At 42.3% G+C, this 21,114-nt stretch overlaps 2 protein-coding genes across 2 annotated transcripts in view; one reads left to right on the top strand and one right to left on the bottom strand.

Annotated features, from left to right (window-relative positions):
• LOC111867565 (aromatic-L-amino-acid decarboxylase) overlaps nt 1–2,550 on the bottom strand; it is a 51,561-nt gene extending 49,011 nt beyond the window's left edge. Inside the window, exon 1 of the mRNA XM_023857549.2 lies at nt 2,346–2,550. Within this exon, the coding sequence (XP_023713317.1) occupies nt 2,346–2,546 (201 nt within the window). The 5' untranslated portion in view covers nt 2,547–2,550. The remainder of the gene's footprint in view (nt 1–2,345) is intronic.
• LOC111867569 (ribonuclease P protein subunit p25-like protein) overlaps nt 1–21,114 on the top strand; it is a 145,127-nt gene that overhangs the window by 83,230 nt on the left and 40,783 nt on the right. The window contains exon 3 of the mRNA XM_023857552.2: nt 2,802–2,942. Within this exon, the coding sequence (XP_023713320.1) occupies nt 2,834–2,942 (109 nt within the window). The 5' untranslated portion in view covers nt 2,802–2,833. The remainder of the gene's footprint in view (nt 1–2,801; nt 2,943–21,114) is intronic.

Raw genomic sequence — 21,114 nt, forward strand, 5'->3', positions numbered from 1 at the left:
GAAGTATCAGGTGTAACTGGTTAAATAGGAGTAAGAGTTGTGTTTCTGCATGTTTCAGTCGTTATTCGCCATCATCAGAAGACACAGCCAGCACCATAAAGAACTGCTTCATATCTGTTGTTCGAACATAGGTTGTTGCTCTGGTATAATTATTAATCCTATTAGATCAGTTAACACTTGGGCTTCTTCTAGACTTGAAAGGATTCTGACGATGGTGTATGCTGTACAGAACTATTAGGCTTATTTTTTACTCTATCCATCGTTTCGGAGACTGGATCTGTCTCCGTCCTCAGGTGGATGGGGCAGGATAGACGTACTCAGTGGGCCCGTTAGGAAGAGTTAGTCTCAATCACTGGACAAGCCCCCGGTCAGTAGAGAACAGCCTATAAACACCTGACAGCAGGTTTTGTCTTATATATACCAGACGATGGATAGAGTCCAATATAAGCCTAAGAGTTCTGTACTTGGACTTCTGCTGCATATTTATGTACTAAGAGGTGTAAGGTCCAAGATGTCTCTTGAAAAATGGTAAAGAAAACTCCTTATTTTATTGGAACCGAAGATTTATCACCGTTGTCGCAAAAGTTTACTGTTAGATCCAATTGTAAGCCATTCAAATTCAGGCCACAACTTTATACTCCATTCCTCAGAGATTAGTTTGATATTATCCTTCCATGCACTCCTAAATCTCCAAAAGGCTAACATACTGTACTGCATTCTTTTTTGTGCCCTCAATTTATGATCCTCCTTTAATCTGAGAATACAAGTTTCGTAAGCAATATATGATATAAATTCCGTCCTAAGTGCAACAATTTATTGTAGGTCTTTCGTTTTGCTTTCTTCCACACTACATGTTTCGTCCGCAAACAGCCATCATCAGGTGTATACACTCACGTAGCTGTTACACTGCACCCAGTTTAAAATTTAAAAACACACAGGTCTTCCCAATTGGCTAACAGGATCTACTTCGCTGATATTTGTCTGATTCGTACATCATCTTTGTCACCCACACACGTCAATTTTGACATTCATGAACTGGCACTTTTAAAATCTTCAGTTCAAATTTTAGAAAATTCCTTTTAAATTTTTTTCAAAATTTTAAAATTTAAAATTTAAAATTCTCAGGGTTATTCGCCCCACGTCTATAGTGCTGCAGCGGCTACTTCTTGTTTTCAGCACTGTACAGGTGTTATTCTGTGTAGGCTCCCTGTGTGCGTGCCGCTGCTTATCTTTACTACGTGCGGCCGAAACATGTAGTGTGGAAGAAAGCAAAACGGAAGACCTACAATAAATTGTTGCACTTAGGACGGAATTTATATCATCTATCGTATAGAGTGTAACAGGATGTTTAAATATAATTTCGTAAGCAACTCCATGGAGCAGAATCATTCTCGAGAAGCTAATAGTTGCTCAGCTAGATAATTTCACTGCCTTTTATGTAACCTGAAGGTCCTTTACTGTGTTCACAAGAGCCCGTCAATTCCGACAAGGTGAGCAGTTAGCCTTTTACGGTGAGGGGTTGTTAACCCCCCCCCCCCCCAGACCAGTTTATGAAAATATACATACTGCTGTACTTGTGTGATATCTCGTTTATGAGAAATACTACACAAGATTTGAGGATCTCACAGCGATGGTTGTGAGGAGTTCTAACTTCTGGGATAAAACTAAATGTAGCCCTTTTAAAGTCAACCGAAGTTTCGGAGGAATATATCTGTCTTATTGCTACCTGCTTCATGTTGGTTTCTTGCTTCACTTATTCTTCAACCCTGAAGATGGGGGCGACATGTTCCTCCGAAACGTCGCTCGACTTTAAACAAGTTACACGGCGTCATATCCTAGAAGTCTGACTGCTATACATATAAATTCGAGTTTTAGTGAACGGATGTGGGCTAGAATTAAATTCCTTCCTATAGATTTCATCTTAAGCCTTCAATGCAGAATGCTTTCAAAATCATTTTAAGCGGTTTCATACATAAAACCCGAGAACAGACCGACTTTCCAAATATGCATCCCCTTTTTGCATTGAATGCAAAGAAAGCATAAAACTGGCAGTAGTGTAATTCGTTTATTTTTATAAACCTTGCCGTTGGACCCAGCTAAAGAATCGGAGATTTGTACACCTTAGGCTGTCGAGATTAAGCTCTGTACACATTAGGCTGTCGAGATTAAGCTCTGTACACATTAGATTCTCAAGATTAAGCTCTGTACACATTAGGCTGTCGAGATTAAGCTCTGTACACATTAGGTTCTCAAGATTGAGCTCTGTACACATTAGGCTGTCAAGATTAAGCTCTGTACACATTAAACTGTCAAGATTAAGTTATATTTCCTCTTATTTTTCTTACCCCTGGCATTATCTTACTCTCCACGTCCGCCATAATGGCGTCCCAGTCTTCAGGATCATGAGGCGCTTCGGTGGGCAGCAATTCTCTTAGGTAACCTGGTTCGACACTAGGCGTGACCCGTCTTGATTCTAGGGTATCTAAGTAGCCACAAATGTAGTCCACCATTTCCTTTCCACGCACCCGAAACTCATTGACATCCATCCTATTGGAGAGAACGCGTTTCAGCTTTAAGCGTGAGAAGACAAAGAAAAGTCTAAGAGGTTCAGGGAGTGGCTGGAATTGATAACGATTTAGTCCACGGGAACAGTAACTGGTGATTTTATACTGAAAATATTACTGACACTGATTTCTTTTACCAATATTGTGTCGAACATTGTCCATTTTCTGAGGTGCATTTTAATAGTAGGAGTAGCTACACGATGTTTCTGAAGTTGACATTGCCTCCGTAATTCCCAGGCATTAATCTCGGAACCGTTTCACTTATACGTATGGAAGTTGGAATTGTCTTATGGAGGATTCGCAACACGACACCCTTACAGGAAATTTGGGTTTCAAGAAACGCGGCCGGTGCGAACACTCACCAAAGCCAAAGCACGAGTAAGTAAGTAAGTAAGTAAGTATAAGCACAACAGACCACTGTAGGTCGCGGTGCAAGGGTCGAGGAGGCCTACCCCTCATACATTCATACATTCAAGTAAGTAAGTAAGTAAGTAAGTAAAGTTGTCCCTGTACCCAATTAAGTACATTGTTGAAGGCATGTGAAGGGCTAGGGTTATAGGCACCACGTATTCATAAGCTTGGCACTAGATGCAGATCAATGAACAGTTTCAGGTTCCGGTCGCTTTGCCATGGGGGAAAGAGCACAGGGTAAGTCTAAGATGCAGTCGCGAAGAGAATAACTCCTGCCTCTGTCAGAAAGTGAAGTCTGGTCGTCGAGCCCGTAACCCAGGCTTCAAGCAACTTGAGAGAGAGAGAGAGAGAGAGAGAGGCGTGAGTGGGAGGATATTATTAAAGTATAATGTGAAAATTTTAACTAGCCCCGAGTCCAATAAATGTGGGTCTGTCGTTATGTAAGCCACGATTTTTTTCAGTTTGTACCGAAAATACACGTAAGTACTTCAGTACATAAAACCAAAAACTGCAGTTGGAAAATCGCGATTGGCGCGGGGTTGTTGCTCCATGAAGTAGTTTTTTTTTGTTGCTTATTTGTTTGGTCGAAAAGTATCACCATGACCAACGTTTTGCGTGTTTGAATACGGAATACTGAGGCGAGGAAAATGCAATGGGAATGAATCCATCCCATCTGGATCATACCAGTCCAAGTCGATACGGTGTTTCTGTCTCCAGACATGTTCCCAGGTAGTGACGTATGTTGCTCCAACATATATCCAAATATAGCATTCATGTTTACCTTGTATTCTGGATCATGGCGTCGTGTGGAGTGGTAGGTGGTTGCTAACATCTCAGGAACATACTGCCTACATCTTTACAGACAGAACTTACAAAGTCCTCATCTCTAAGTTAGTTGTTGAGATCTTATTGCTTCACGTACTGCCAAATAATGGAGCCGGTATAGCACAGTCGCTATAGCGACTGTCTACAGGCTGGACGACCTAGGGGTTGAAGTTCTAGTCCCGGTAGGGTCAAGAATTTTCTCTTCTCCACATCGTCCATACCGTCTCTGGGGCCCACCCAACCTCATATCCTATACGTACCGGGTGCTCTTTACCTGGTGGTAAAGCGGCCGGGGCGTGAAGGTGACCATTCAGCTCAAGCTAGTGCTGAGGTCAAGAAAATGTGGATTTATACATCCACTCCCCCATACGCCTTCATGGCTTATTGCTCAATTAGTTAAGTACAGGGACAACTTTACATTTTACTGACATGAAACGCATCTAGATTTTACTGTACCACTCTTCCCCGGTTTGTTTTCGCTTGTCCATCCCGTCTTCGGAGAGCTTTGTACACGAAGATCTGATTGGTGTTCAGCTGTAAGTGCTTGTTTGATCTCACAAAGCCTAAGCTGAAGTAAAAGGTAATGTCGTCGAAGTTTAGCTTATATACTGTGTCTGCTCTGTTACGATTTTTTGGCTTCAACAAATTTAATTGATTTAACTTCCGTTTGAAGGGCGGGTCTTTATTTCAGTACCAGACTCACCAGGTTGGATTATTTGGAGTCTCTCTTTAGGTCCGTAGAAGGGAATAAGCCAGCCTTTACGCGCTAATTCTCCCACAATTAATGGAGATTGAATTATTGATCATTATATAGAGGTAAAAGGTAAAGTACCGGTCACGGTAGCCGAGCGGTCTAAGGCATGTACTGTCTTCGCTCGCTTGGAAACCGGGATCGTGGGTTCGAATCCCATTCAAGGCATGGATGTTTAGTTTGTGTGTGTGTGCGTTTTTCTGTGTTTGTGTAGAGATAGAGGCCTTGGAACGAGCTGATCACCCGCTGATCACATTATCTTTAACCTCTAACTATTCTACGTGTGTCATGAGTTGAATACGGAAGCCACTCGCTTGTCGTGTTATGTGGTTTCGCAAATACAACCAATTATTTTGTTTGTCTGTTGGATGAGTAAATAAACTAGTAGAATTTTAGATGGTTGAGGCATGGGTGAAAATCATATTATGAAGTCGTGTATATAAAAACATTTGTGTGGCCCGCGCCGAGTGATGAGGTAGCCGTCATCTGCAGAAGTTGGGTGCTGCTCTGAACCACTCGAACGGTAATGAAGGCGCATTGTGTTCCTCCACACAGGTCCTCTTCTCCCGTTCTACTTCTCAGACCTCATCCCTCGGCACTCGGCGATCTGCTGGGCACTGTGCATTCGAAGTTGACGACTCTAGAGAACAGGTTAGCTCAGTAGATGACGCTTGTGACTTGACTTTGAGAAGCGCCATTTCCAGTCTGCGCACTTTTTCATTTTCTGACATTTCTCTCTCTCTTTTTTTTTTTTTTTTTTGCACAGTACCTTCAGGTCAGTTTCTGAATAATATATTTTGATAGGTCACTCCCCTCAACAGAATTGTGACTACCTGAATGTCCGTTGATTGATAGGGTAATACTGTCAAATCTCATGACACGTCTTACTTCGTAATGTGGAAATAGGCCATATTACGCAATTTGGTAGGTGTATCTAATGTGTATTACTGGATGTTGCAGCTCTACTTTTGCTGACGTTCAGATGAACATGTCTTTCGAATATCCAAATGGAAAATATATCTTACCGTTCTTCCGTAAGGGCGAGACAAGCGTATTCTGTTAATGTTATGGTTTTATGAACAACAGAATATTGAGGTCAGGTCTCTTTGCCTTTTCTTCGGCTTAGAGAATGCTTTTGTGGGGGAAATGTACAGAATCAATTTTATAACGTAGATAGAAACTTTCGCTCTGATTTACTACGTAATTAAGACACATTGGAGGGGGGGGGTCACAGCACGCCAAGAAATTCAAAATTTTGAGTTAATTATTGAAAGAGTTAACATGATTTTATGATGCAAATATGTCGTTTCCCTGTAGTTTCATATTTCTATTTATGAAAAGGTTTTTTTTTCCTTGGCATTACAGCCCCAGTGGGCCTAGGCCTACCTCCATGAACTCCGTTCACTTCGGTTTTTCTAGATCTTACACATATGGTAGGACTCCTTGGGCGGGTGATCAGCTCGTCGCAAGGCCTCTACCTGTAGACAAATACAGAAAAACGCACACAAACATCCATGTCCTGAGTGGGATTCGAACCCACGATCCCGGCTTCCGAGCGAGCGAAGACAGTGCATGCCTTAGACCGCTCGGCTACCGTGACCGGCTATGAAAAGGTTACGATACGTAATTCTGCCGATGTTTTCTCTACTCGCGTTACCAGTTATTACCATTTGGAGTTCATGTTCTGGAGACTTGCCCAGCAGCTGAAAATTTGTTCATGGGTCCTCTGTCCTGTGTTCGACTGACGGCCATGCGTGTAACATCCAGATTATGTCTCTAGTGGACGGTAGGGAGTGTTGTGCTTGCTGAAGAAGTGTCTCACTGCCTTTAGTTATGTGTGTGGTAATGTTCTGACGGTTCTGACGTTCACAAGTGCATGTTACGTCCCTCTGCTTTGTTGAATTGGTTGTGGGCTCTTTCTAGTCAAAAGCAGTTACGAGACAATCCCGTTCGACATTCCGTGTCGTTAGTCCACAAGCGAACTATACCGACCGAGCGACCGCCAACTTTTGCGGATAGAGGGTGTCGCGTGGTCAGCGCAACGAATAACCACAGCCGTTAATTTCGGTTTTCTAGACCAGAGCCGCTATTTCCCTGAAATAGCTCCTCAGTTATCCTCACGAGACTGAGTATACCCCGTTCCATACCCACTATCTCTTAGAAAATCTGGTAGTGCCGGGAATCGAACCCGGGACCTCCGGATTTGTAGCCAGGAAATCTGACCACTAGACCACAGATGCCGCCCCTTTCGACACTCTGAAGGAGTTATTAGGAGGGTATCGCCTGGTCTCTGTCCCCACAAGACCACACACACCGTTCGTGTCTCGGTAGGAAGTACGAGTACAGGTACAGCCCACGATTCCATTGTGCTGGCGTGTTAGGAAGGCCGCCCTTGTTGAATATGATATTTGTTTCATTTGACTGTGGTTTATTGAAGGGCGCATTCCATAGATCAGATTATATGGCATCGGGATATTAGTGGATAATATTGTCGCGTATTGGGTGTATAACGCGACAAATAACTTCACGCCGTATTTGATATAGCGAATTTTATTTCACATTCGCACTTACAGTCACACAATTGACAGTTTTAGAACTACTGCTATCTGCAGTATCACAAATACTACACTCCAAATGCCACAATACAACTGACTGGTTGCTGGCTAACTCGGAACTAACTCGGAGGTAGCTCGAGGACTAACTGTGAATAGCCTTCGCTGCTCCTCATGTAGCCTCGATCGGACAATACAGAAAACGGCCACGTAATAAGCACCCTTGTTGCCTGGCGCTGTGTTGCTAGCAACGCTAGCGGTAGTAACCGCTGTTACTACCGTCGTCTCGCAATCCTGGTTACCCGCGCTGCCTAGCAACCCGCGGTACCCTTGGTGACGTCATCGCTGTTGACTCGCGTTGCATAGCGACCAGGATACTAGGACTCGGCTAACTTCGGCTTCGCTCGGCACATCACGGCTGGCGGGGGGGGGCGTCATCCATAGCTCAACATGTCACAATATTTTGGGAAGGATGTGGCAGGAAGGACTCATGGCTTAATTTGAGGAAGTATCCTGTCACTTGCCTGAAGCCACGAATCGCATCAGTCAGGACAGCTGTCCCCGGTCCATGATGGGGAAACCGGGATCTGCGGAACAATAAGCAGTAGTGCCACCCATTCAGTTCTGATGTGTACCATCGTTTAAGAACTGTACGTAAATTTTTCCCATATGGAGGCTGGTTAGAATACCTCCACCTTAGCCTTGAAGTCGTATAAGGCATGAAAAGGGAACCCGGTACCTGGGCTTACAACTGGGCCGTCCTATCACTGAGGGACATAAATACGGAGACCTGGCCCTCCACATTGGGAATTGGACGCAGGGCTGACGACCTCACTGTGCAAACAAATTGTTGCGAAATATATTGAAGTGAAAACCGGGTTAAATCTGACAGATTTTTCTGATGAAGGCTGTGACTCGAAAATAGCTGTTTTGTCAATGATGATGATGATGTATTTAGAGTTGATACGAATCCTTCTTTGCTCTAGAGGGTATTACCTTCTGGGATGTTACTTCGTGTAGTCCGATATTTACCAACGTTTCGGAGGCATTTACTGCCTCCATCGTCAGACTTGCAGAGTTGGGCAGGAAACAGCTCTGGTTGCTGCTTATTTCCTATACTCTTGGATCATGAAGGTGAAAGTCATACATTCCTTTGAAACATCGGTAAACATCTACAGGACTATACACGGAGTAGCATCCCAGAAGATAGTCACTCCCGTAAGAACCAAAGCTCTCATAGTACTTGGCTGTGTTTGCCAAGGCGAACTGAACTTTTGATTCTTTGTTTGCGTTTCATCAGTAAGGCTAGTGATGCTACTCTCATGCATCAGGTCACTTAGATAGCTATTGATCTCATGGCTTATTTTCTCTCTAAGTATTAAGTACGGCATGACCTAATTTTGCAAATGCTCTCTTACATGCAGGTATGGGAAAGATGTAGAATGTAAAGCCACGAGACCAGTGGTAAATTCTAGGTCTCCCCTTTTCTGTGTAAAGTTCAAATATCGGATAACAAATATAGACTTGCTTTATTTCGTGGTTCGGCGCTCTAAATTCGCCACGAAGTTATGCGGTTATATTCCAGAATTAGTTTAACAATTCTCCACTCACGGCGCCATAATGAGACTGTGGAGCACATAATTAATTATGGCGAATTTATGGTGTCTTATGTACCGTTACTGAATAATGCAATTTCCTTATTCGGTCATGGTAGGCACCACGAAAGTGTCTCAAAATTGGGTAGATTCACTGAGTATATATGTATGCGTTATTTACACAAATGACATAAAATGAAGGCATATTGGGAGGTCGTGTCCGTTCTCTGGTTCCGTCTCCAAGTCTCTTTAGCGGATTTCAATTAAATTTGATAATGGATTGAAAGTGGTTTATAATAAAGTATTTGGTTATGGTCCATGATGTATACGAACTTAGACTCATAAGGTTTCTACGTAAAGAAACGGCACATCATACAAAAGAAATTTACTCAGAATAAAATGTAGGTGTGACTAATTCTGTAATTCCTGTTTGAAATATTTTCAAAGATAATGGAAGTCTTCACATTGTGCGTTACTTGCTGCACCTCTGTCTCAACTGCTTGGCCCATTGCTTTCTCTAGGATGGTTGCAGTGGGCCGTGGAAGCTGATTGCAATGTCAGTTGTTCCTTTCAAGTTTGTTCGCATGCTCAGTTTTTGTTTTCAGCAGTATGCCTGCATTCGAAACTGATTGACCTATTTGAAACTTAATAAATTTTAATTTTTTACGGTGCTGCTGCTACTACTACTACTGCCAGTGGTGGTGGTGGTGGTGGTGGTGGNATTTAATATCCCTTGCTGCAATATTATCGTTGTCAAACTGAAAGCTAAAATTCCAATTCTCGCGCGGTCACAATTTTGTTTTACATTGTCCAGAAAGCTGGCAGCTCGAAAGTTGCATAATTTTCAAAATCTGTCAGCACTTTCATAATTTAATAACCCTATATTAATTATCGCTATTGCCGCGGTTACCTCACATGTATGTATCCCGACATATTATTATTGATTTTAAGGGATTATGAAGCATATGTTTGGGTAGTCCATCATAACATTAATACCAAATTTAATTATATATATATATTTTAGGAAAGTGACCTCCGTTTACATTAGACAATTAATGTTGGAGTGGGGGAGAGCTCGCGCATGCGAGGTAGCGTCACATGACTCATTGCCTTGTAAACCATCATATAACTGGTCACTTAGTGTTTGTTAAGGAATTGTAAGACAGTCGTGTAGAATGTTCAAAGCCGAAACGCGAAATGGTCGTTCATTTGTAGTGAGTGATGATCTTGTTCAAAGTGTTGACCGAAGATTTTGTGACACTTTATAAAATCAGAACCTTCATGTTAATTTCCACCACAAATTTCGCGCGCCCTTCTCTATGAGATTATCACAGTTAGGCTAGGTTGTCGCATGTTTGGCTCAAGATGGGTTCCGAAAATAGTCGCGGGTGCGCGCAAAACGCAGAGAATGGCTTCGGCTTTTACTTTTTTAGAGCGGTACCACAAAGATGGCGATGAATTTCTCGATCAAATCGTAGGAGTAAAAAGTGATGATACCTGAGTTTCATTTGAGTGTTGAAACCAAAAAAGCAGTAAAAGTATTGGATCCTCACACATTCACCAAAAAAGCCGAAAAAGTTTAAACAAACCCCATCTGCCAGAAAACTGATTGATGTCAACTATTTTCTGTAACAAAAGGAGTGCTGATGGTGTATTGCGAAACACTAAATAACTGCGTAGGGTCATTCAGGACAAAAGTCGTGGAATGCTGACAGTTCCTCCATGATAATACGGGTCCGTATACAGCTGCACGCACTCGAGCACTACCGGAGCATTTCAACTGGGAGTTGTTTGACCACCCTCCTTGCAGCCCTGATCTCACTCCGAGCGAATACCACCTGTTTACCTACCTGAAAACTGGTCGGTATCACAGAACTTCAGCAATAGTGAGGAATTGATGGAAGGTTTTAAAACATGTTTGAGCTCACAGGCGGCAGACATCTTTGACACAGACATGCAAAAACTTATTCCCCGATAAAAGTGCCTCAGTTCCGGCGGTGACTACTTTATGAAGTAGCTTAAGTTATGTTTTGTTAACAGCTCATCGGAGGTTACTTTCCGAATATCCCTCGTACACGCGTGCGCGTGCGCGTGTGTGGGAGACTGCTTATGGTTGACTGTACTTATGTATACGTGTGTTACCGCATTCTCGTGCCGTTTTGGTGGAAATAAGTAGGTGTTATGTTGTCCTGTCGGTACCTACACAGATGAAAGTAGATTGTGATATCTGAATGTTAAAGCTGTTAACTTAATTCACTGTTTTAACAGACAAAGGAGGGATAGAGATAAATACATGAAAGGGATGCAAGAAAGGAATCAAGTAGGTAAAGGCTGAAGTCATGAAAGAACTTATTCTTCGTTGAATTTCAACGGTCCTTTCTCAGTAGTATGAATGAAAAGTAAAGGAAACTGAGCCTGCCATACTTTGTAATCAGTGTAGAAGTGCAGCTTTCCCAGAGAGAAGTGACGGAGAGATATACTTGTATATATACGAAAAGCACAGTGTTTGTCTGTAGGAAATCTTATTCTTGCTCTGTAATTTAAAAGTAATTAATATGTTATGAAATGAATGGGAATTTAATTATTTAGACTTTGCGAAGACGTGTCATCAACGCTTACATCTGTTCCGAGAATTGCAATGCGGATGAAACTGACGTCAGTAATCCCATCCACAAATGTACTTCACTAACCAGCAACCTATGTTTATCAACCAGAAGCCATGGTTGAGGCCTGTTCAGGACATACTGTTGTGTTTAGAGTTACATAATTTGTATGGACCTTAAAACCCCCAAAAAACGTTATAAAATATAATTCAATACATGTTATATATGTGTGTAGACCGCCTTTTGTTAATTTAGAGTTTAAGTGGATTCTCAGACGCAGAACATAAAACATAATATAATATAATAATCAGAAACATGCATACATGTTACGCATATGTATAGACATATTTGTTTTATTAATTTAGAATTTTGATCTTTTGTATGGATCCTCAGACCCAAAACGTTTCAGCGTATGTGGGTTTTAATCATATGTTAGAAGGCTATCAGATCGGTTCTGCCATAAGTTTAAAAGAATTTCGAATTATTCCGGATTCTCTGAACCAATTAACATTTCAAGTATTCAGTCACCCATTTTGCAACTGTACATTTGGCAGCTTATATCTGTAAAGCAGTGTGACTATAAGCAAAGACTAGCGGTTTAGGTCACGCCCCTTTCTTTAATCGTACACTTTTATGTTGGGCCTGCATGTCCTCCGAGAAACCCAGATGTTGTTAATGTACGTAGCAGCCAGCTGTGCACATTCGTGCTTTGAATTCACGTTGTTCGTTTCGAACTATCTTCTATTGCAGTCTATTTATATTTAAGAGAAATTGATATGCTAGGTGTTAACCGATTTACGCGTTTCCGGTTTGCACATTTGCATATTTCGCAGTTTTTATTCTTAAGAACAGAACCTCGTTTAGGCATTGCCTCCTCTCGTTTACGCTGTGCGCATTTTTCCGCCAACACGCGCCTCGTTCTGGCCTATTTCAGAAGTCGGAAATATTCGCTCAGTAATTAACTGATATTTTACCACTGAATTTATGGGAAAATATTACCCCAGAAAATTCTTGGTAATTTTAATTATAATAGGCCACGATTGCCCCATTCCGGTTAGTTCGTTATTTGGATGTGAGGGGTTCGAATCTCGGACGGAAGAGGCGCTGTTCTCATTGATTTCTCTGAGGTTTTTATATTTGGCGCATTTCCAACGAGAAGTTTCACAAACGCACTTTTTTTCCATGTCTCTTCGTCAATCTGCTTGCAACAATTTGAGAAGTGCCAAACGAATTATCATGAAATGTGATATTGAGGAGTTTACAAAACACTGTCCACATATTTCTGTACTGGTTAAGATCGCACAACAACAACTGACACTTTACATGGAGACCTACATGCGTTTCTGCCTGCATCTCTACAAATTCTCGGAAACTGAGAAAGTTTCGAACAACAGTTGTAAGGAAAACAGAAACTCGCATTTTATCACATATGGGTTTCACGATTTTAGAGACGGACTTCCCACAGCTTTATATCCATTGGACAGACATTGGCACCGCCCGTCCTTGACCCTTGTCTTAAAATAACAGACAGAATGCACAGAATTACTATTAATATTTCTTAACTTATTTGAGAACTAACTCCATGACAGAGTCGTTCTTTGGGAGTTAATAGTCACTGAGGTAGTAAAGAACCTCCTGCCTTTTACTGAACTTAAGTCTTCCCTCTCGAGACTTTAACCTGAGCCACTTTAATCCATTTTCCACCCCGCACCCTATTTATTTAACACCATTTTAACATTTTCTCCCATCTGCATCTAATTCTCACCAAGGGGTGTTTTCCATTGAGATATAAAACTAACTTATCACATGCTACATTTCTCATTTTCACCACAGGCGCTGCATGTTTTGCCCTCTGGACTGAAATATGATATAAATGTCGGTGGCACATTTATGAGATACACTGACATGCCCTGCAGTTCATGCATACAGAAGGACACTTAGGACCTACCTGTTGCGCCCCGGTGCACTGTGTGACGGCGGTAGCAGTCTGATGGTGCTTATTAGTAAGCACAGGAGATCTCGAGTACGCCTCCGCTTCTCAGATAAGGATCCCAACCTTAATGATCGTTCACACTCACACACACTAAGTGAAACTGGGGGGGTACGTAAAAAGAATCCATCCCCCAATCTTCCCATCGCAATGTCTGACGTCACAGGGGACGGAGCGCCGTCGTTGGCTGAAAATTCAGTGCTAGGAGGCGTCGTGTGTTGAGGGTAGAAAGAAGGAAGATATGGGCGATGGTTTGAAAGAGAATCCTGCGCAAGAATTTGTACCAAACGCGGAGGGAAAAGGGGACAGTTCTGTGAGAATTTCGTTTGTGGAAGTGATTAGAATTGGACGATTCCAGAAGTGATGCTGGACTGTGATTTTCAGTGACGTGCCCGTCGGTTGTGTGGGTGGTCCACTAATGCATTTCAGAGTTCAAAATTCTGGATGCCGAGTAAGCTAAATTAAACTCATAGTTACATTTGCATATGTCATCGAAGTGGGCTTAGTCGTAATGACCGTTTTAGAATTCCCTTTCAGTTTGTTAATAACGGCACCAAAAGTATGAGCAACTCGAGCGACATGTAACCGTGTAGCTGTACCGCCATCCACATTGGTCCTACAGTGCTTAGAATATTCAAGTAATATTTACGCTTATTCTGCTGATATCATATAACGCCTCTTTCGTGAATTTAAGTGCTGAATTTTGCGGCGTAATTGGTACAAGTTTCGCTTCCAATTCTAGAAGGTCTGAGTTTAAATCCCGACCAAGGGACACGGTTTCCTATCTGAGGGTCTTCAGGAGTTTTGTCAGTTTCACTAGATAACTGATGGAATAGGCAGGGCTGCTTCCTCCATATTTTCCAAACTCATTCGTAACTGTAGAATCGTTCACTGTTGTATAACATGGAATTAGAAGCGTCGTTAAATAGATGTAAGCTAAGCATACAAGACCCACAGGACTTGATCTTCAGTATTGTTTGTGTAACACTTATTGATTACAAGTTGATCTACTTCTAAACCAGTTTGTGTATTGTTGTCAGTTAGGCCGCGCCATAGCTCAAGCTGGCTTCCCACAGCGGCGGCCCGGGTTCGATCCCGGGTCTGGTCAAGTGGGATTTGTGGTGGACAAAGTGGCGCTGAGGCAGGTTTTCTCCGAGTACTTCGGTTTCCCCTGCCAATCTTCATTCCACCAGTTGCTTCACAATCGCCCTCACCTATCATCTGGGGCTGGTACAATAGGCCAGAAGTGGCCACAGTGCAAGGGACTTAGTCCCACCCCACTAGCATTTAAAAAAATGGTTGTCAGTTATTTTACTGTGCCACAAGTGCCAACGTTATGTAGCGTTAGATGATTGAGTTGGAATGCTTAATCCGGAAGATTGTGTGGGTTGTAGTTTCGTTTCGTATTCAGGCTTTTATTTGGAGGGAATGAGGAAATCCTCGAAGAACCTGGCAGGAAAGGAGGTCCCTTGCCGAAACTCGAACCGTGGATCTCTCGAATGCTAGTCATGCGCGTTGCCACTGTGCTAACCCGTTCAATACCAACATTTGAGTTTTAAATTGTATGTGAGAGTGGAGAATTCATCATAAGCATCAAAATTGCTGTCAACAGATCCCAGATGTCTGTTCGTCTCTTCTCCGATTGAAACATGTTTTTAAAATGTTGAATTTGAGTTTATCTTATCGGTGACTGTGAAAAGTAGTGTCTTCTGGCATATAACGCCTTGTTGTGTCATACACGTTCACTGACATCTCGGGGGAACATACTGCCTCCATCTTGAAGGTCGAAGAGTAAGACACGCAAGAATTCAGCGAGCAAAACTTGAATGAAAGAAGTATGTTTCTAAGAAACGTCGGTGAACTTATACCGGACTACACGGGGTTACATCCCAGAAAATGCGCTTTAAATTTTCAAAGCCTTGTAATTCGGCAACCTACCCTGTTTGTATAATACACGTAAGTGTAGGCCGAATAGCTTTCTCAAGACTACACACTCGAACATAACTGGGCTGCCAAAGGCAAATGTTTGTTCAAGATTAGTTCCCATAATATGGCGCCCACCTGTGGCATGTGTTTGCCTTCGCATTTAAAACGGAAGACGCTTCTTTCTTCACATGTGTATTTCTTTTTTTGCATAAAGAATAAAATTAACGCATACTGAGGAAGTTGTGCCTGTAGTTTAATTATTAATCTATGTGTTTTTTTTTCGAAGCAATTAGTTCTATTAAATCTAGCGTTGATGTACACCAGGAGTTGTCAAGAGAATACTTTTAGTCCGTTCCTCCGTCTACATGCAGCCTAAATCTCTATATCAATTTTCTGAAAAGGGGAAACAGTTCATCGTACAGAAAAGTGACAGATGGCAATCAGCATATAATTCATTGGGATCTGCGGCTTTTATGTAAGCCTACAGCCAAGGAAGAAGAATGAACGTAAAGTATTACTAATGCAGTGTGACCAGCTTAGTAATGTTAGTTGTTTGTATGTAGTAGGTGAAAAGTGAGTCAGTGAGATATGCAGAACTGGAAAGAATGCGTGTGGAAAATATAAGCATTACAGCTGGAAACCTCTCCACCATTTTTGTCTCGTTCGGCTCAAAGAATACGGATATTGTAGAATTATCTCTGGTTGGGCCTATTTTTCAATCTTTGCTATTGAGAACATTGTTTGATGTAACGTGCGAATTGATAAGGACTGTGGAAGAAAGTATTTTAGGTGTTACTGTTGACGATTTATGGCTGTTGAAAACCACATTCGTATGCAGTCGGAAGGATGCAGAACGTGTGGTTTGCCTAGCGTCAGAGAAAGGAGTTCCGGCCAATTTGCATGCTTCCCGTCTACCTGCGTCTGTTCCAGCACTGCACTTTATCGGCACCAAGAGTACTGGGACACACACAGTTTGCATGATGCATTTTGATTACAAATTATTAAACGTTTTAATACTGTGGTAATTTTTTTTAAATTCGCTTAGTGTGGGGTGGAGTCCAACTGGGTCCACTTGGCACGGATGCCACTGATTGGCCTATTGTAGCCTGCCCCGGGTGATTATGGTGATGGAGAATTTGGTGGAATAAAGATTGGCAGGGGAAACCGAAGTACTCGGAGAAAACCCGCCCCAACACCACTTTGTCCACCACAAATCCCACTTGACCAGACCCAGGCTCGAACCCGGGCCACCGCGGTGGGAAGCCAGCGGCTAACCGCTTGAGCTATGGCGCGGCCTTAATACTATGGTAAGGTAAAGCTATCCGTGTAACAGGCCGTGGAGACCCATAGGATTGTGAGAACGTCGAGGCTCCCACATTTTATAGACAGTCGGCTCACAGATGACGGTAAGGTTGTCAGCCTTACGCGCCGGAAGCCATTTACTCCCAGGAATATTCCTGGTAATCATTTCTGTTAGATGCTAAGTCCACCCCAGGGCCATAATGCGGCTGGAAGGATTAGGTAAATTGAAAGAATCCAATGACCTCATCGGGAATCGAACCCGAGACCTTCAGGCTTGTAGCGTACTAGCAGATATTGTACTCACCTCCACCTAGTCCCGAGGTCAAGAAAATGTGGATATATACATCGACACCCCATACGCCTTCATGGCGTAGAGCACATCATATGATCACTACCTACTGTTGTCTGACGTCAACGCGGATACGGAAAACACAGTTTCTTCTATTGTTGTAGGTTGGACCTTGTTTACAGAGCTGTTACCTGGCAACGCGTTAATCAAATCCATTACAGTATTGATATCAATCGGTTGCACGTAAAGGAAACCGAAGGGCTTAACTAAGGTTATACGAGCATATATTCAGTCGCTTTCTCACCCATTGCCTACAATCTGCTGCGTATATATATATATATATGTTTAAATGCCTTAGTTTGTTGTCTTGGCCGCTGTCAGTGCTTCATGTGGGCCCTGGACTTGGTACGCCGTCTGCCAAGATAACGGACATATATTGTGAAGTCTACAGATGGACTATGTTTATTGTCAGCACAACAGGATAACACTATCTAAAGGTACATCGAACCTGTCTCTTCATGTTTGACCACTTGATGGCCCTAAATCTAATATCTCGGAAGGCTTAGGCGTGTATGGGAGGATAATATTAAAATGATTTTTTGAAGAAATTGGTGGGAGGGTGTGAACTGGAATCATCTAGCTCGGGATAAGAACCAGTAATGGGTTTCTGTGAACGCGGTAATGAACCCTTTAGTTCCATAAACGTCTGGAAATTTCTAATTAGCTGAACAACTACCTGCTCGTCAAGAAAGACAGTGCTGAGTTTCGTTAGTTAAGATTGTTGTTAGTGGACGGACAGGCACACGCAGCTTGTCAGGAAGAGCCAAAGAACTGAATGTTACACTTTGGTATCGTAACGATCTGCAGTTGAGCGCTATATGTCACGCGTGCTTTTGGTGAGCTGTTCTTAAAAAGAAAAGTTTACAAGTTTGAAGCCACTCCTCCTATGACTGGGAACTCTGGCCTGTGGATATCTCAGATGTTACAAGCAAGGATGAAATCTGTTGATGATGAAGTCTTGGACCGCTTGTTTGTACTGAGCAAGCATTCCATACTTTGCAGTTTGTTCAGACCGGACGCATGAGACATACTCCTCAATGTTCTTTGACGTAGAAATGAAATGCCAATTTGACGTCATTGTCATAGTTCGACGTCACTTTATTAGTTTTAAATATTTTTACAGTAAATCGTGTAATTTGTTAAAACTAATTCTTGTAAACTCTTGTCGATAGATTTCCCTGGTTTAAGTATCCTTGAAGGACCGAAATCTACAAGTGTTGCTCAAGCAAGGGAATAGAGGATGTTACGTCAGGCGAATATTCATAATTTCTGCACTTCGCCTGTCCTGGGAGATAACATGGGCCAAGTATGAATTACATACAGAATTTGGTGGTGGAAACCCATTGCAAGCTCACACTTAAGGGACCGAGAAGAAGGCAGGGTTCTGTTACCAGTGAATGAGTTTAGCTGTTTGTTGGTTGGTTAGTTATCTGACTGGTATTAATCGTTATGGGTCACTTGATCTGTCACTCTAGAGAAGAACATGGACTGAAGATAACTGAGAATATGGCACCGAACAGTCCGTGAACCATCGGTTGAAGAAACCTGCTCTCCTGGATGGGATGTGTCCATTCTTTTGTACAGTTAATTGTGGCACATTGGGAATTTTTTAAATTTCAGGTTTAAATATAAAGTGATCAGTGTTGTATTGCGAAGCCTACCAAAAATAGAACTTAAATGAATTCAGGTCGTTGGACCCTTTTTTTTTTTGTGCTACTTACGTAAACCGGATGCGTACGAGGAAGTTCGTGTATGTCTGTGTGACCGCCTACCCGACAACCATTGCACGTACATTTATGAAACTTGGCATTAGAATCCCTTACTGAACAAAGCGTTTTAGGACCACTTCGATTTTCATGAAGTTTGACAAGAGATGCTTTCATAAAGGAATGAATGTGTATTAGCACATCATTACGTGTAATCGAGGAAAATTTCGAATGAAATTTGCGTGTATACTTAAAGTAATAAGTAATAACCGCTGGATGAAGTTAATGAAATATGTCACAGAGGTCCTTACAAGAAAAATGCAAAGAACGCACGTGGAAACTCTTTGTATTCCTGTACGGATTTTAACTTCAAAATCTCGTTTTAAGTGACAAGATGGGATATAACTTTGTTAAAATTTAAGGATAAAATGGACACTGTAAGGGTTCGGCCACACAGAGCGCTACGCTATGTTCGCTACGTACGCTGTGTACACTCTGCGACGCAGCTAACATTGGGAACATAGCGTACGTAGCGTACGGAAGTCTGCGTGGCCAGTCACATTGGCAGTAAAGGGAGATATTTTTCTGTTCGTATAGCGAACATAGCGTACGTAGCGTGCGTCGCGTACGTATCGCTCTGTGTGGCCGAACCTTAATGGTGACGTTTTCTAAGACGAAAAATACCTGGGACTATGTTGCCTTTGGGTTGGTATTGCCTCTGTCTACCCAGTACACCGGCCTCCCAGATTAGTGTTCCTTTCTCAGTGTTATTTCCGTATTCCCATATTCACGGAGGCAAGGAGTGATAGTGTATTCAAGCCGAGTGCTAAGGACCTTGTTGGAGGCGAAGGTGGATGAAGGAACCGTGGGAGGGGAAATATTACATAATGAGTCACCGTAATTAGTATTCTTCCTCTAGCACTTTTAGGTGCTTATGTAAGGAACTTGTGAAGGATAGGGCATGTACCATGCATTGGGATAAGAAAGAAGTATATGTAACTTATTTCTTTGAAGGCGGTATTGTACGCTGCCACTTGTGTGACCGACAAAAAAAAATGTAACTTGAACAGATGGTTTGTGATTACATGAACGGCATATAACTGGATTTAGTTAAGGTCCAATGTTAGGCTTTTGTGATCATTGTGATGAATTTTCGGTTAGAAGCAAGATTCACTGTCATGCAGCAGTTACCTTAATTATATAATTTTCCGTTTTTAACAATTTAAAGTAAATTTTTAAAATATAAACAAGTTCTGCCCCGGAATTTCATGTAAGGGTCCGTTATGGAGCCATCAGCGGAGAACTGTTATACCAGTATCGTGGCAGATTGAGAGAGCGGCTTCGCGAAGAGTGGTTTTGCCATACTTTTCGAGTTATGTAGACGGTATGAAGTAGGAAGGTTGGAGGCATATATATATGAAATTTTACTTACAAATTGCTCTTTCTCATTTGTTGCTGATAATTTCATTTTATTATTTTTCATGACACCGACGGTAGCTCGGTATATCTAATGACTAGGGCACAGGCTGGACGCCCGAGGTTCGTTTTCCGGCAGGGACAGATTGCTCTCTCTGCCACGATGCCCAGACCGGCCCCGAGGCACACGTAGCCTCCCAATTAATGAGTACCCGGAGACCATTTCCTTATGAATAAAGCGGCCAGGACTTAAAGCTGGCCATTCACTTCCGTCTGGTACAGAATGCATGGAGTCTTGCCACCACTCCACCCATTATCTTCCTGGAATGATGCTTAACTGAGCACAGGGACAACCTTACATTTGCATTTTTATGGCACTAAGGTGACGTTTCGGAGGCACACTAGGTCGAGGAACGCAATCGCCAGTTACTTTGCAGATCGACTTCGATAATTTAATTGAATATCTATTTTTGAGTCTCGTAACTATCTCGGTGTACAAATGATAGGCGAGGATTTGTAGAGGACCAAAAGCATTATCCTGACATTCCGTGTGTGTGTGTATACGCGGCGCCAGGCTTTTCATTTCCACGGCGGTTAAATTGTTTCTGCCAGAACACATGTGATTGTATTTGTGAAGCTAAACTTAGCATTGCTGTAACAACATCAGGCTTGGGATTTGAAATTTGGCCCATTTGACGTGGCATCTAAATGGACTAAGATATAAATACCCATAAGTACAAATAAACGAAAGAAGTAAAAAATTAGAGACGACGTCTTCTTGCAAATTTACGTCACTTACTCATGGATTCGTGCGTTTCAGACTCGGCTGTACTGCTTGGTCATAACATGATGTAATGTAACGGTACGTAACAGAACGCTTGTAATCGATTGAGGTTGTTACAGTATCGTGCAGTCAGTGAGAGAGGAACCGCGTTACTGTTGTTGAAGCCATGTAACAGCTGGTGTACGGTATTGCATTGGACGCACATGTAAATATTGCCTGACATAATGTTACTCAGTACAGTGCTGTCCAACGTNGCAATTATATGTGGTTACGGAGAGCGCCAGAAAATATACCACGGGCGCCGCGTTGGACAGGGCTGACTTAGTATATTTCAGCATCC

This window comes from Cryptotermes secundus, unplaced genomic scaffold (assembly GCF_002891405.2).
Source record: "Cryptotermes secundus unplaced genomic scaffold, Csec_1.0 scaffold480, whole genome shotgun sequence".
NCBI lineage: Eukaryota > Metazoa > Arthropoda > Insecta > Blattodea > Kalotermitidae > Cryptotermes > Cryptotermes secundus.